This window comes from Lepisma saccharinum, chromosome 1, assembly GCF_977018435.1.
Source record: "Lepisma saccharinum chromosome 1, izLepSacc3.1, whole genome shotgun sequence".
Lineage (NCBI taxonomy): Eukaryota > Metazoa > Arthropoda > Insecta > Zygentoma > Lepismatidae > Lepisma > Lepisma saccharinum.
This window is the reverse complement of record NC_139229.1, coordinates 11469570-11485316: the sequence shown is the minus strand read 5'-3', so window position 1 is coordinate 11485316 and position 15747 is coordinate 11469570. Positions and strand designations below refer to the sequence as shown.

The following is a 15747-nucleotide window of genomic DNA, read 5'->3' as shown; positions in this document are numbered from 1 at the left end:
TAATGTGAAACTAACAAACACATGAAGCATATACACATTAAAAATAAACAAGGCGTAGCACGGTTGCCACTGCCATTTATTTTTCTGTCCGAATGCGTTTGTGTTTCGCACCAGTTTTGAGCGAAAATACTGAATTTTGCGGTAACATGTAAATTAATACTCACTTGGAATTATGGGATATTCTAAAGCAAAAATGTTGGTAATTGGATGCGTATGGAATACTTACCAACTAAAATTAATCAATTAATATTTTGAATAATTTTTAATTTTCAAGCATCGGTATCGGTATCGGTGGGAATCGATGGATATAAAGTGATATATATGCACATACCGTATCGCAACGCTACGACTGCGTTGGGATCGAACCATGAACATTTAGATTGAATTGGGTAGTGTAGTTATTCCTCATTCATCTTTGGGTGGGTTGTTGCCCCCTTCATCTTCTTTTCCTTCCAAAATATTAATGATGTTTCCAAAAAAATCCTCTCGTTGGTGCACAGCAGCATAAATAGTCTCATCTAACAATAACAATGTACGTGGCTCTGTACGCTCCTCGTCCTCATCCTGTGGATCATGTTCTGTCTCTCTGCTTAAAGCATCCGCCATATTTTGTGTGCTTTTTAGGTGAATTGGTGTAAAATCAAACTCGGACATCAGCGTCGACCACCTAAGTAATTTATTTGAAAGTTGTGTTGAGGACCGAATGAATGTGATTGATTTGTTATCGGTAAATGATTGAAAATGTCGCCCTAGTAAAAGAATCTGAATGACTTAAAGCGTATATGATTGCCAACAATTCTTGCTCGATGGTTGAAAGTCGAGTTGCATGGTCTTTTAGTACTCTACTACAATATGATATAGGCTAAAAATCACCATTCGCATTTGGTTGTAAAATCACCGCGCCAATAGCCTTTCTGTTTGCATCCGTAAGTACCCTTACTTCTTTGGATGGTTTATATACCATCAATACAGGAGCTGTAAGTAAAGCTTCTCTAAACCTCTCAAACGCCGTTTGCTATTCTTCATCCAAAGAAATTTTGTCTTTTTCCTATCAATTTTTGCAAGGGAAGTGCCATCTCGGAATATGATTTTAAAAATTTCCTGACATAGGATATTAATCCGAGAAAAGTGCGAACTTGTTTCACAGCTGTAGCTGTCTTATATTTCTTGATGGAATTAATGATTTTGTCGTTGCTCCGATTGCCAAATATCGAAATTTTATGTTCTAAAGCGATAATCTCAGTGAAGCCAAAATGACATTTCTCTATTGCAAGTTTCAATCCCGCGGCCTGTAAACATTGTAACATTTTCTCCACAGTTATGAGCATTTCTTCAAAGGTGTTCCCAAAGCAAAATAAATCATCTACATAGTGGGCAAAGTGATTAGGATCCATATTTGAGCACGCTAACTGAACGCAGCGGGTCATTGCACTTGGTGAACTGACGTGGCCCTGTGGGACTACATTCATTTGATACTGTGACATTCCTGGTATTGTAAATGCTGTATATTTCTTACTGTCCTCGGTTAGAGGTAAATTAAAGAAACCCCTTTTTAAGTCTGCCGTACAGTAATATTTCTTGCCCCTATTGTATAATATTTCATTGATATTATTCACCCCAGAGCGTCAAATACAGAAGATACGTTCAATCTGCGATAATCCTGGCATAATCTATAACCCCCCTTTTCTTTCTTTACAAGGTTAACCGGAGAGCTGAAAGGTGATTGAGTAGGAGAAATTACCCCTTGCTTTTATAAAATCTCAATCTGATTTTTAATTTCATCACGAAGGTGAATGGGAATCGGGTACGATTTTAAGAGAAATTCCGTGTCATCTTATAGCAGAATTCGATGTTTATAATTCATGGCTCTACCTATATTATCCTTTGACCACGCAAAAGCATGTGGATATTTCATTAAAATAGCCAAAAGTTGCTACTTTTGCTGGGTTCGAAATTCGGATTCATATCAAACCGACTAGGGTCCGCCCGTGCATCACTTGACGTTCCCTGACTCTTCCGTCGAGAAAACCTGTCCCTGTTCACGAATTTCATACTTATCCTCATCATTATTGTTACTCATGATTGGCCTTACCCATGTTTCAGTTCCCTGGTCCCGTAAATTCTTCTACAATTTTAGTTTTTAAAGTTGCAAAATCTATATCCTGTGCTTCCTGGGTTCGACTACAAGTATTGAGCCATCCCAATGCTGAACCACACAAAAATGCCGGTAGCATCTGTCCTTTCTTAGAGTCATTCCACGCATTAAGAATGGTTAAACTTTCAAATTATCAATGAATTTTAATACATCCTCGTGAATGTTACCTTGAAACTGGATAGTTTCGAGAATGTCGGGGTGGATAAATCTAGATTGCACCATGATTCTATGATGAGCTTATACGTAGGGAAAATGCTGGATTATCTTAAAATGATCACTAAGTTGCTTATTTTCATTTCTCGTCCTCTGTGGCTTTGACAGGATATTATTAGCAATTGTTTTACTCCCCCGGAAATTTGGTAGGCTAGGTTCCACAATTGCGTAACACATTGACGAAAGTACCGAACACATCTTTGAAATAGTTAACCAACCTTTATGCAACATCCTAATGTTAATTCTCATTATTCCACCAATCAATCACCAAATAACCTAGTTGAAACCTTAACTTAATCTTATTTATTTGTGCCTTACCGTGCAGCATATTGCTAGGCCCACCTTTTGTTTTCTTTTCATTCTTTTAACAAATTGTAATTAGTACAACGTGAAGCACTAAGAAATAAAAATTCCGGCGCCATCTCACGTACGTAATTTTAAAAGCTAAAAGGCTATATTATTTTCATCTTTTTTTCGGGATGAAATAGAAAAAAATAGCAGCTTTTCATGTAACGCTATATTTTCCTCATCGCATTTTTTGCAAAAAATGGATGAGAAGCCCTAAGCAGCCTCCACCACGTATCGCAACGCTACGACTGCGTTGGGATCGAACCATGAACCTTTTGATTGAATTGGGTAGTGTAGTTTTTCCTCATTCATCTTTCAGATGGTTATCAGTCTCTTGGCCTAAATGTGATAAATGCAAGAGGTTACATTTAAAGGAATGGCGATAGAATTTAACGTAAGTTTGATTTGGGTTTTGTACTCTCCATGACTGAGCCGATATGGATTGGTTTAGAAAAGGATATTACTTGCCTTACAAATAAATTAAGATTATTCCCACACTTGTCCTCTCAAATGTCACTTGTCTGACCTCCATGTCAGACATCAATCTCACCACACACCATTGTCCAATAATCGTTATCCACTTCGCTTCTTTCTCACAATCCGCAGTCCTTACTATTCTCGCCAACTGATCTCACTCCCTGTCAATTCCAACACTCCAAGCTTCCCGGTCTCCCAAGGCAATAAACTCACGTTTGCCTCATTGCATACTCCGCATTTCTATCTCTGTTTCCTACTATGGTAAGAATGACATAATACTTGTCATTTCTATCCAATACCTTGGGTACGATACGATACACATCTTCATTTTTCACCTTCTCTTAATCAAAAAAGGAATTGAAAGATGAGATGAAAGATGAAAGTTCCCGCTCCAGGAGCATCTGAAGTAGCAGGAAGAGAGGACAAAGTGTGCCATCATGAAGATGTAATCAAGCTACTACTTAAAGATGATGAAAATAACAAGGATAAAGATGCAACTAATGCAACTATTCAGAGAGTGATAGCACAACCCATGACAGACGACAAATACGTGGATGGAGTTGTCGAGGACTTTGGAAACAAGATAGATGAGAAATGCGAACCTATTCAGAAGAATATTTGTGACCAAAGGGAAAAAAATGTATATGAGTGTAAACCTATCCACTGCACATTGCAACATATAGCCATGGAAGCATATGAGGGGATGTTAAGGACACATTCACAGTCTCACAGTGGCGTCCGGTGATATTTTTCGTTGGGGAAGCAGATCCAGAAAAATTAAGAAAACCCAAGAATTCATTCCTCCTACATGGTACGTTACACTGGAAAAAAATGAGTCCTCTACCTGATACTGAATAACGTTCTAAGAGGAAAGATGAATGTCTTGGCGCAGTTGTTCATTTATTTGAACTTAATTTGGTCTGTTGTCAAACGTATGTAATGCAGCAGACGATCGTGGATGATTGAAACAATTTGCACGATTTTCACATGTTGCAAAATTCACATAAACAATGCCAACACTTAAGTCTTTGAAGCTTTCGGTTTGCACACAACCCCTCGAAGTTCCCTTAGTTTGAAAGTAGGTTACATTTGAAGACCTTCTCTGCTGGCACAATTCAGGAATATCTGTAGTTGAACGCCCATTTTTTACTTTTGATTTCACAACACTCTCACACAGAAAGAAAGAAGGGGAGAGGAATAGAGAAAGAGAGATGTGCACAAAAACAAATAAAACAAATATAAATTCAGACGCCCGAAAAACAGTAACTTTTAACCTCGCAAAGCACTTGTAAAGTGTGACCGCGGCCAGCCAGTATTGCCAACTCTATTTGGCGGATGTGTCTATGGACGTGTTAGCTGTTTCAATAGACGGAACGCTCTGAAACATTTATCTTCACATAGAATATGTCATACGTATGTCAGCAATCACATTTTTGCGACTCTCCTGTGCTTTGAACGCTGGAAGTATACAGTGCACGTGGACACTTAATCGTGCAGTTCGCAACACTGAGGACATCAGCAGCCTACACCGATGGCACTCTCGCTTTTTTCGGCTCTTACCGATTGGAAAACAATGTTCCCCTCCACATAGCGTACCATCCCATTGGATCCTTCAAGGTCGCCTGTTGACTTTTCGCCCCCTTGCTAGCGTTGTTGCCTACAGGCTGGCCAGGGTGGTGTCGCATATGTTTTGTCAACACACGACGAGAGGGTGTTGATGGCCCCTTTTCGAAAAAATACGAACCTTGGAGGCTTGCCGGTTGATTGTTTTGAGGTAACAGGGAAGAAATAATGAAAAGCCAAAAGTTAAAGAAATACTTTTGTAACTGTTATGTTGTAGGCCAGCAAGGCTGGCCTTGCTATACTTGAGTGCACGCGCATGCAGTCTCAGGCATATGTAGATGAAATGTATCGACACCACGCTCTCGCGGACTTCACTCCCATGGTTTACCCTGGATACTCATTTATTGGAGACTGGGTGAGCCCAAGAGCCGCTCCATAAAGACACATTGATGGAAATTTTCCAAACTGAAATCACCCACACTAAGAATAGAACTCACGTCTTTCGGGTTGGAAGTCAGACACCCTACCGAATGAATCACACAAGGTAACTCACTTATTTATTTATTTATTTATTTGAAAAGTCCTGAATACAGAAAAATCCATTTTACATCAGAATATCAACCGGAAAAGAAATAAACAAAATAATAAGAGCCCGTATCACCGCTGGTAACGACACGTAGAAAATAGGTTCGAACAGTCAAGTGTATGGCATTTACTTTTTACTGATCAAATATGTAGTCAATTACATCTTGAAGCATTTTCTTTATTACGTTATTTATAACATGTTTTTCCTAATCTGAATTTCGTAAAATTCAATTCCTCACCAATTACATGTAATAACTTCAATCAAAATTTTAAAACAACAAAAGGCTTCAACTGTTCTCATAATGTAAAAAAATAAATTAATTTCACACTTTTTCTTTATGGTATACGTAGATTCCTGTTTTCCAGAGTAATGTAAGTAAATTTTAACTTCAACGTTTTTAAGCAAGTTGTGCGAGCCGTTTCCCCCTTCGCAGTGTTTACACACTCATAATTCTGTTCTTTGCTAGCAAGAACACACACACATCTTACAAGCCCACAAAATAAAACAGTGCCATCACGTTACCAACAGTGTCTCCAGCTTAAAAAAAAGGAATTTGCAAATCAGTAACAGTAACTTGAGCAGTCTTATAAGTTACACAAGTCTAGATATTACAATCAAAACAGAAAACATCAAACAATAATGCAATGATAAAGATGGCAGGCTTTATGTATGAGCAAATATTGACACGGGAACCTTAAATGCATCTACTGCTCAGCAAAGATGAGAAAGTCTCTCTGGCATCTGTCCTGTGGGCAAATTGTTTGTTCGAGGATGGAGTCAGGTGGGAGGTGGGGTTAGCAAGGACTGCTCGATTTCTGACACCCTTTCAATGATGCCAAACTTACATGGACGAAAGGTCATTGAGTTTGGGTGCGTCTGTTGTGTATGTTGTTAGTACCGAAATGAAGGACAAAACAGTACATAGTGAGAGCCGAGAGGTGATTTCGAATGTTGTTTAACCTTTTGGCAACGAAGCGAGAGAAGGATGTTACACGTTTCCGGTCAATCAAGCTACAGTTCCGGCGGCTGCAGTTCGAATGTCGGACACTTTCATAAAGAAAATTAGAAAGGAAGGAAATTCCGTGGGGAAATTTACACCAGGTAAGCACAGGTCTGCCGAAAAGCGTAGAATTGTTGTAGACGACTTTGACAAGTGTTTGATTCTAAAAACTATTGGTAATTTTTATACAATTGAACATGAAGTCTTAACAGTAAAAAAAGTGCTTTGGATATTAAAGAAATAAATTAATTTTCGGGGTAGTCGTGAAACTCTTCGCAACATTATTTGCAATGACTTAGGATTTCGTTTCCGAAAGTGCAAAAACGGTACTTTGGTTGAAAGGAGAGACATCGTGTCCAATCGAACAAGTTTTAGGGCATTGAGGCGAAATGAGAATACTGGCGTGAAAAGGCCAGTTATATACTTAGATGAAACATGGATCCATGAGAACTACACGGTGAAAAAGTGTTGGCAGGGTGAAGGCAGTGTACATGGTGCTTCATCAAATACCAGTGCTGGAAGAATAGTGATCATCCTTCACGCCGGGAGTGAAAACGGTTTCGTACCAAATTGTCTACTTATGTTCAAAGCTAAACAGAAAACCGAAGATTATCATGTGGAAATGAATGCTGAAAATTTTGAACGATGGTTTGAAAGTCAATTGTTACCGAATATTCCCTCCAACAGCATTATTGTAATGGACAATGCGCCTTACCATTCTGTGCAAGTCAACAAACCTCCCACAATAGGCAGCATTAAAGCTGCAATTCAGGACTAGTTGAAAGACAATTCAATTGAATTTTCAGATGACCTTGGAAAGGCTGAATTACATCAGCTAATCAAAACCAACAAAAAAAACCGCAATATCGGGTCGACACTCTTGCAGCAGAAAACGGTCACACCGTACTTCGCCTTCCACCTTATCATTGCGATCTAAACCCTATTGAGTATGTTTTGGGTATCATAAAGGGTCGTATTGCATCACAAAATGTGGCTCGTAATTTGGGCAAAGTACTGGAAGTTGCAAGAGAAGAATTTCAGAACTTTCCCAAAGAAGAATGGAAAAGGTCTTGCGAAAAAGTAAAGGGGAAACAAGAGGAATATTGGGTCGAGGATGGAATTATTGAAGCAGAAGTTCACAAGTTGGTAATCGAAGACTGCTCGGAGTCACATGAGCGGTGAGGATTCGGATTCAGACGAGAGTGGAAGTGCCATTCAGGTTGACAAACGGTGCGATAATGACAGTCAGGTGAATGTTAGTGACGAGTGGGATTTGGGTTGCACTCCACTGTAAATGGTAAGTTTACAAAAAAAATCATTCTTTAATAATCCTTGAAGCTTTCCTGGCGGCGAATATTGAAGAAGTTTTTTCGGGCAATCAGCCCGAGGTGATAATGATATAATGCAATATATAATAATATAATATAAAATGCAAGCTGTGTGTATATTTGACGGGTTATTTATTAACATAAATATTGTTTATGCGAACCTTGCCCCCCAAATGTATCTTAAGTTAGCGCTCTGGCCTGGTCCCCCCAATCGCCGCCATTGTCTCTAAGGATATAATTATAATTAGTAATTAAATTGAAGATAAAATCTATTTCTTAGATGGTAATATTTACTATCGCATAGTAAGAATCACAACCATGACAATAGATTTTATTGTTATTAATTATTTAAATCGGGAATCTAACCATTTCCATTCTTCTTCAACCACTGACCGCGCCTCCCTGAACGTCGCGTTTTGCGACAGGTCCGCTAGAATTCTATCTTCCAGAGAACAGCTGTGAGGCAATGTGGCAACAGCGTGCCATTTGAGAGTAGAGGAGCGAATGATTTCCCCCGGATTCTCGTCTGCTGCCGTTCACCAGGCCAGAAACAAGCAGGGGTGGATTTTAGTCCGCATATTTTCCTCGTGTTTTCTCTTCTTTGCTGAGCAGTACCACTCTGGGTTTCCAAAATGAATAAAATTGACATATTAACACTAATTACTCACCATCACTTGCATGTTGGAAGATTTGGGGAGACCCTCAACGCTCCCAGAAGCAACTTGGTCTCTTAATTGATTGTGACTGTTCAATAAGAAATTACGTACTAGGCCTCCTATTCCACCAGATATATCCTGACAACCTTCAGCTGGTTTCTAGGAAAGGATAATAGGAGAATTAGCATGTATTTCGCCAATAAGTTGAAATTACTATTGTGGAATGTCTGACGGTGCAGATATGAATCCCATAATATAAAAGTGATGAGAAGGAAATACCTCAGGTAAATGAGAGAGGAAACGGGATCGTTACCCGGCGCCTCCACCACGTGTCGTAGCCCTAATGGCTCGACACTCGCTCATATAAGCTCCCTCTCTCTTCCAAGGACTAGACTGAGGTACGGACCTGATCTGATCAAAATTAAATCCGTTTATAGGCCTAATATCATAGTGTTAATAGACTTATGTAATCACGAAACTATTGATAATATCTAGACAACAGTGAAAGAAAATTACACGAAAATTCACGTCAATGCTCTAGAAGCAATTCTAAGCTGATGCAATTTTTCAGGTTTTGAAATGTCCAAGAGGTTTCTCGAATGGAGAGGAAAATGTGAAAATAATCACCCATTCGGCTGCCAGAGGTCCAGTGAGCCTTAAGACAAGGACTGACCCTGTCCGTGAACGTTGAATCTAGATTCCACGTTTGAAGCACCTCTCGTTTCTCCCCAGCTCTGTTCTGCTCTAGTCTGACCCACTTCCAACCACTGCCCTGCCTTTTAGTTGCCCCATCCTCCAATCACCACCTAGCCTCGCCTCGACAGTCACCAAACATTTTCCTAAGGAATTTCCTTCTCGTCACTTTCACATTGCTAGATTCAATCCTGCACCGACAGATATTAGACGCTATGAACACGGCACACAAATTCACAAATTTCCCCTTTAAAAATTCTGAATGTGCATATTCATGGACGTCCGCACGATTTTTAACAGGAAGGAGCAAGCAAATTATTATAAGCATAAAATCGAAATTAGTTAATTTACTTACGTAAAGTGAGTATATAGTTGTCGTAGACGACGTTTCGGTGGTAACTGCCCCCTTCTTCAGGTCATGAAATCGGCTATTACGTGCATACGTAACGTTTCGTCATTTAGAAAGGATCAAGGTATATGTATGGATAGGTCTATGGGGAGGGGAGGGGAGTAAACGAGGCATATCTCTTCCATAACAGTGTTGACTTCTCAAAAACACTCCTTAATTTTGAAGTTATTTTCCAGCAACGCCCTTGAAATAATTAACATAACTTACTGTAACTGAAATAAAATAAAATACTTTTAGGGTGGCATTTATTTTCATTCAATGTTATGTACATTTTATAACACATCATCATTAATAATTGATATATATAACAACTGAGTTTAAGTAACAAGTAGCCTCCCGGATGGCGCACTGGTAGCGCCGTCGCCTTGTAATCAAGGGGTCTCGGGTTCGATTCCCGGTGGAGGTACACAGTGGTTCGGATTCCACTTTAAACTGTAGGTCCAGTCCCGATTAGCCTTACTGTGCATAAAGTGGACTTAAAACACCAAATCAATCAATTTAAGTAACAAGTATAAACTTGATTCAATTGCTATAGAAACATTTGTACTGCGAGTGAAGCGAGCAAACAAACTTCTACTTCTTTTCAAATTCATAATGTTAATTTAATATAGCGCCGAAAATTCAAAGGGGCATGAATAACGTCGTTTACTCTTTTTGAACATTTATTTTTTGTTCTTTCGAGGTCCCTTTAGTCAGCGACCAGGGCTACCACAATATCTTCACAGATTGATTAAGTGATTTGATTTATTTTACTTCGATTTTCTGCCACTTTTGGCTAATAACGAAGATGGGAGATGAGTGATGATATAATATCTTCACAGAAATCGATGATATTCAGCGAACAACTTCCCCCACAATTCATTGCGCGAAATCAATAAAAATCCACACTTACTCGCGGGTGAAGCTTCTATATTAATAATGACAATGTAATCTCATTGCCCCCCAGAAATCAAAAGAAATCGGCGCCTATGGGATATGATTCTGAATGATTTCAAAAAGATACGGGCCGCGGTGGCTCAGTCGGTAACGCGTCTGACTACCATGCTCAAGGTCCCGGGTTCGATCCCCGGCCGGTTCAAATCCGGGAACTTTTCTAACGGTGGAAGCGGCCCCGGCGCCTACCCAGCGTCGAATAACATGGGTACCTGGGGGAAACCCTGGGGGGTAAAGGCGGTCAGGGGCGTGATGCTGATCACATCACCCCCACTCACGACCGGATCAAGAAAGTGTGGGGCGTTACCCCCACACCCCCTATACGCCTTCATGGCGTGGTGCTATGCACAGGGGAATACTTTACTTTACTTTTATGATTTCAAAACTTACCATGTAGATGCATACGGTGTGGGGATTTTCACTGCTACAATTATGACTACAATATTCCATTGGATCAATGCCAAGTACCACGTCGACCACGATGCAGATCAGAAGTAGAAATTGCCAACTCATGTTTCTGTAAAATATAGATCGAAGGAAAAGAAGTAAAATCGCAGAGAAACAAACAAAATCACATTTTGAAATTTGTAGGGTTAGAAAAATACGGGCGCCCAGTCACCATGGTGCTAGAAAATTTTCACCTGGCGCTTGAATTTTCAAATTCAATTCCAATTATTCTATGAAAATTTTGAGTTCACTTGTAGAAATTTCCATTACTCTCTTTTTTAAATAACGGATACAGTGGGTTTTTATGTTTGTGTGTTTTCTATATCACACGTATTATTAAATCAGAATAATAAACATGCCATTATAGATTTCTGCACTGTTACTAACCAAATTTTAAAATCTTCAGCAATATGTTAGAGTCGGCCATTGAACAATTATTCATGCTGTTACCAGTAGAGCCTTCTTTAGGAGGCCACTCCGGTGCAAGAATTAATTACTTTTAATTCTACCATGTATTAATTAAAAATTAAATGTCTTAAAATCATATTTAACCCCGACGTTCTGAGGCAATTTTCCAGTCGCCTCACCTGTTATGTTTACACCTGCAACACAAAAAGTTTATTAGATACATGCTTGAAACTTGCAACACATACAACGAACGGATACATGGGTAACTGGGGGTGTGCGGGATCCCGAAAAGTCGGGACCGGGATCGGAAAAAAAATTTCCCGTCCCGATCTCGACTTCGGGAAATGACTTCCCGAATTTTCGGGATCCCGAGCAGTCGGGAAATACCGAATGGTCATTTTAAAAAGTCGATAATGCTCGACTTTTTCTGCATTGCAAATTTCTGGAACTTATCGGAAATTGTTATTTTTTATTCCAGAAATGCAAAAACAATCACTTAAAGTGAAAATGACTTGTAGAATTCGAGATTTTCAGAGCTTCGGGAAATTGCGAAATTTTCCCCTCCCGAATGTCGGGATTTAAAAAAAAATTTCGTCCCGACCCAAACAATTCTGTCCCGCACAACCCTAATGGGTAATAATACTACAGAATTTGGTTCATCAGACACAATCGGAAGTGGGCCAGGGCACGAACTTATTGTATGCCCCTCGTACTTTACTCTCTAACAAGTCAGATTTAACTAAAGTATTTAACCAATTAATGTGGTAGCTTTCCGTATTTTGAAATATATATACAAGTATATATATATATATTTAAATGAAAAATTATCGACATTCAAATAAAAATATTTTTTTTCGTATTTGTTCAAACTAAATTTGAGTAATTATATTCCTGTAGTTTAAGGTTATTACAAGCATAAGAAAACAGTTTTTCGTTGTGACGTTTCAGGAGAACACACGCTCCCTTCATGAGACATTTATTTTCATTTTGACTAAAGATACAGTTATAACAAGAGTTATATAATGGATGTTGTCAATGAAAATACTGTTTTCTTATGTTTGTAATAACCGTAAACTACAGGAATATAATTATACAATGCAAACAATGCGTACATACAAGAAAAACTAAATTTGAGGAGGATTGGTTATGATGAACGACTTTAGGGGGTATGTGTCCATGGCCTTGGGACGGATGGGCACCCCTATCGCAAGGGGAAATATGACCCTAACTTTGGTAACCTGCCGATCTTGGTGCCGGAATGGTTAGTGTAACGTAACGCGATATGAAGCAAGATCTTAGGTTCAATTCAAGAGTAATGCATGAATGTGTCATTGCGACAGTCTCATTAGCTAATTAATCAACTCATCATAATTATCGTTCGAGACCTAAAACCTTGTTGTGAACTCAGGTAACATAAGTCTATTTCCGAACTAGGATATTGGCAAGGATATTGGATGAATGTTTAACCATTTCCCCTCTCTACGAAAAGAGTTATAACGGTAAGTAGAACTTGTATATTTAAAAAAAATGGTAAAACTGTCACAGCCGGGAATCGACTGTAACTCGTTTATTCTGTAATTGTTGACATTCGTACTTACTTATTCTGCAATGCGAAAGATTGTTTAACAAGGGATTTCGCTTTTTTTTAACGAAATTAGTATCTATTGTTGACATATCGAGTAATTATTGTTCGTTTTTTTCTCGCTTCCTGAACACGCAAAATGGCGGGCAAATCGTGACTAGCGTTGTGTATCAAACGGCAAAGCAGTGTTTCAACCTTCTCAACAGAAAAAAATCCCACATAGCCCTGAAAACCATGCCTGCATAGCACCAAAAACCATCCACGAATAGCCCCAAAAACCATTCCCGCATAGCCCCAAAAACCATTCACGCATAGCCCCAAAAACCATTCTGGATCGTATAACCATCCACGAATAGCCCCAAAAACCATTCACGATAGCCCCACGCACCATCACGGTAAGGTTAGGTTAGGTTGCTTTAGGTTGGGCAATATAGTGAAAAAACGGTGTGTTTGGAAACACTTACCGGGGATTATATCAGATGCTCGCAACATCCGGTTCAAGTACATGGATGAAAATGCAAGCAACAGCTTTCGTGCATCGGACGGACATTATTATATGAAAATAGATGAATTAGCGGCCAAATACATTGAAAAATGCGAGAAAACACTTCTACGACGTTCCGAAATTACACAGAAACTCAATTCCGTAAGTACTTTCTCCTGTAAATTTGAAGAAATCCGATTCCCGGCTTTGACAGTTTTTACCAAAAAAATATATATTAAATTTTGCCAAATCCGAAATGTAATAGCTACGTATAAAGTTAATCGTTTGTCGCCAACCTAGTTTTGTAAGCTGATAAATTCATAATCCTTATACGAGTCAGAAATACTTATACTACGGTCATAATTATTGTACTTACGTTGCAAAAGGACAGAAACAATACATTTTCTTTGTTTTGCACATACTTTAACTTTCAATGTTACATTACCAGCTTATACAATTATGACCGCGATATGGCCTATTCATACTGTGTCTTTATCTATTTTGAACTAATTTAATGTAGATCTAAGTGAATGGAAGAATTATAATGATTTACCTTGTCAATCAAAAGCAAACTTCCAATCCGAAGAAGATTAGCCAACTTAATTGGCTTTGTGCAGTATTTCGAGTAGTTATTAAAGCTTTATAAACATATTCTTGCACATACTGCAAATGAATCTGATTAAAATGGATTCCTCCAAGGAAGATAGAATTCATACAGGTGAGTCTGGCAAGGAAAATTGGACAAAGAATTACATGACGTCACATGGGAGACCCTGCATCAATGTCTGAACAAATTCTTCAAATTTGTGACATTGGTTGACAAGAAATTAGGTTCACTTTAGGTAGGCGAGTTCAGCGAAAAGTGAATAGAAGGACAAATACAATTTCACGATTTCAATACACCTCTCGTGAAGCACGCTGCTCACTGTGAACTTGTTTTCACACTACAAGTTGCGTCCCGCGCATAACGAAGGGCCCGTGAGATCTCTCGAAATTCATAATTAGGTCAAGTCAACAAGGGATGCTTTTGGGATCCAATAAAAAAAATCAGGGAATGCTAGAAGAAATTTTATTATCTTCGTAAAAGTGTTCTTAACAACATATTAGGGCCTCCCCGATGGCGCAGTGGTAGCGTCGTCGCCTTGTACCCGGTGGAGGCACATAGTGGTTCGAATTCCACTTTAAACTGTAGGTCCAGTCCCGATTAGCCTTACTGTGCATAAAGTGGACTTAAAACACCAAATCAATCAATCAATTAACAACATATTAATTTTGAACCCCTCTACCACCCCTGCTTTGGCAGCCATATTTGAAAAATGGCGCCTAAAACCATTTTTTTTTGCAAATATCTCGCTTGAAAAGCAGTTTGCAGCAAAATAGGTTGACAAAAATTAATCTACATAAAATTTTCTACAAAATATGTTCTGTGCATTTTTCTTCTAGGATGTGCCGTTTGGGTGCTAGAGGAGCGAGAAATTTCTCACTTTCTGCGACTCCCACGGCCTCGGATTAAAGATAGCCATGCCACTCCCCATTATCCCTCCAACTTTTCATGCTTGCGTACACCCCTAACTTTTTTTGACCAAACTTCGAGGTACGAAGTATGAAACGTGTATAGGTATATAGATATATATTCTGAAGTCACTCTTGACCTTTTCAAAACTAGCTTGAAGTCTCAAAGTGTGAAAAATGAAAATGATTAATGACTATTACAGTGTATAAATAACACAAGAGAGTGCCAAAGGTCAAAACCACTGTTTGGACCCTGTGAGAGAGTTCGAAGTTTGCGTTCGTGCTCTTTCCTTAGTGGTTTGAACAAAAGTTATTATATTCAAGTGCCGCGTGTGATTTAGAACCTTCGAAAAGTGAACATAAGTAGAAATAAAAGGCCTTTTAAGGTCTACAAACAATGTCAAAATGGGAGACTCAAACGATCGTCACAATGCTGTATTGATGCATGATGAAAATGCTAGTGTTAATGTTAGTGATATGGATCCCCATGCTCCTCCAGAAGAATGGGATAGAAGAAGTGGATAACACTAATAACGAAGAAAATCAATGTAATATTTCACAAAAAGGAACAATGACTCAAAACACAGAGAACTATATCAAGTCTCCTCTCCTTCTCAGAATTTATATGAGCTCAACAGTTCTGGCCCATACATTGTCTTAATAGAGGGTATAGGGAAGTATATTTGAAAGCTAGCTGGGAGAAGCCTAGGAAATAAATTTAGGAAGGCAGAAATACCAGTAAAACATATTGATCAATGTGGTCGAAATAGAGTTAGAATTACGTTCAAATCCGCTCCGCAGGCGAACAGTTTCGTCAAAAATACGAAATTCCAAACTGAGCTCTCGATCAAATCTCGATTACCGCAACCTTTATTTCAACGAGAGGGAGTAGTGTACGGGATAGAATATGATGTTAGCGAGTAGGATGTACTGGATGGCGTTCAATCGCCTAT

At 38.9% G+C, this 15747-nt stretch overlaps 1 protein-coding gene across 1 annotated transcript in view; it reads right to left on the bottom strand.

Annotated features, from left to right (window-relative positions):
- LOC145984352 (scoloptoxin SSD43-like) overlaps positions 1-13973 on the bottom strand; it is a 43967-nt gene extending 29994 nt beyond the window's left edge. Inside the window, exons 1-3 of the mRNA XM_083118041.1 lie at positions 13836-13973; positions 10752-10878; positions 8339-8485 (exon numbers count right to left, since the gene is read on the bottom strand). Of these exons, the coding sequence (XP_082974167.1) occupies positions 8339-8485; positions 10752-10874 (270 nt within the window). The 5' untranslated portion in view covers positions 10875-10878; positions 13836-13973. The remainder of the gene's footprint in view (positions 1-8338; positions 8486-10751; positions 10879-13835) is intronic.
- Positions 13974-15747: the final 1774 nt, after the last annotated feature.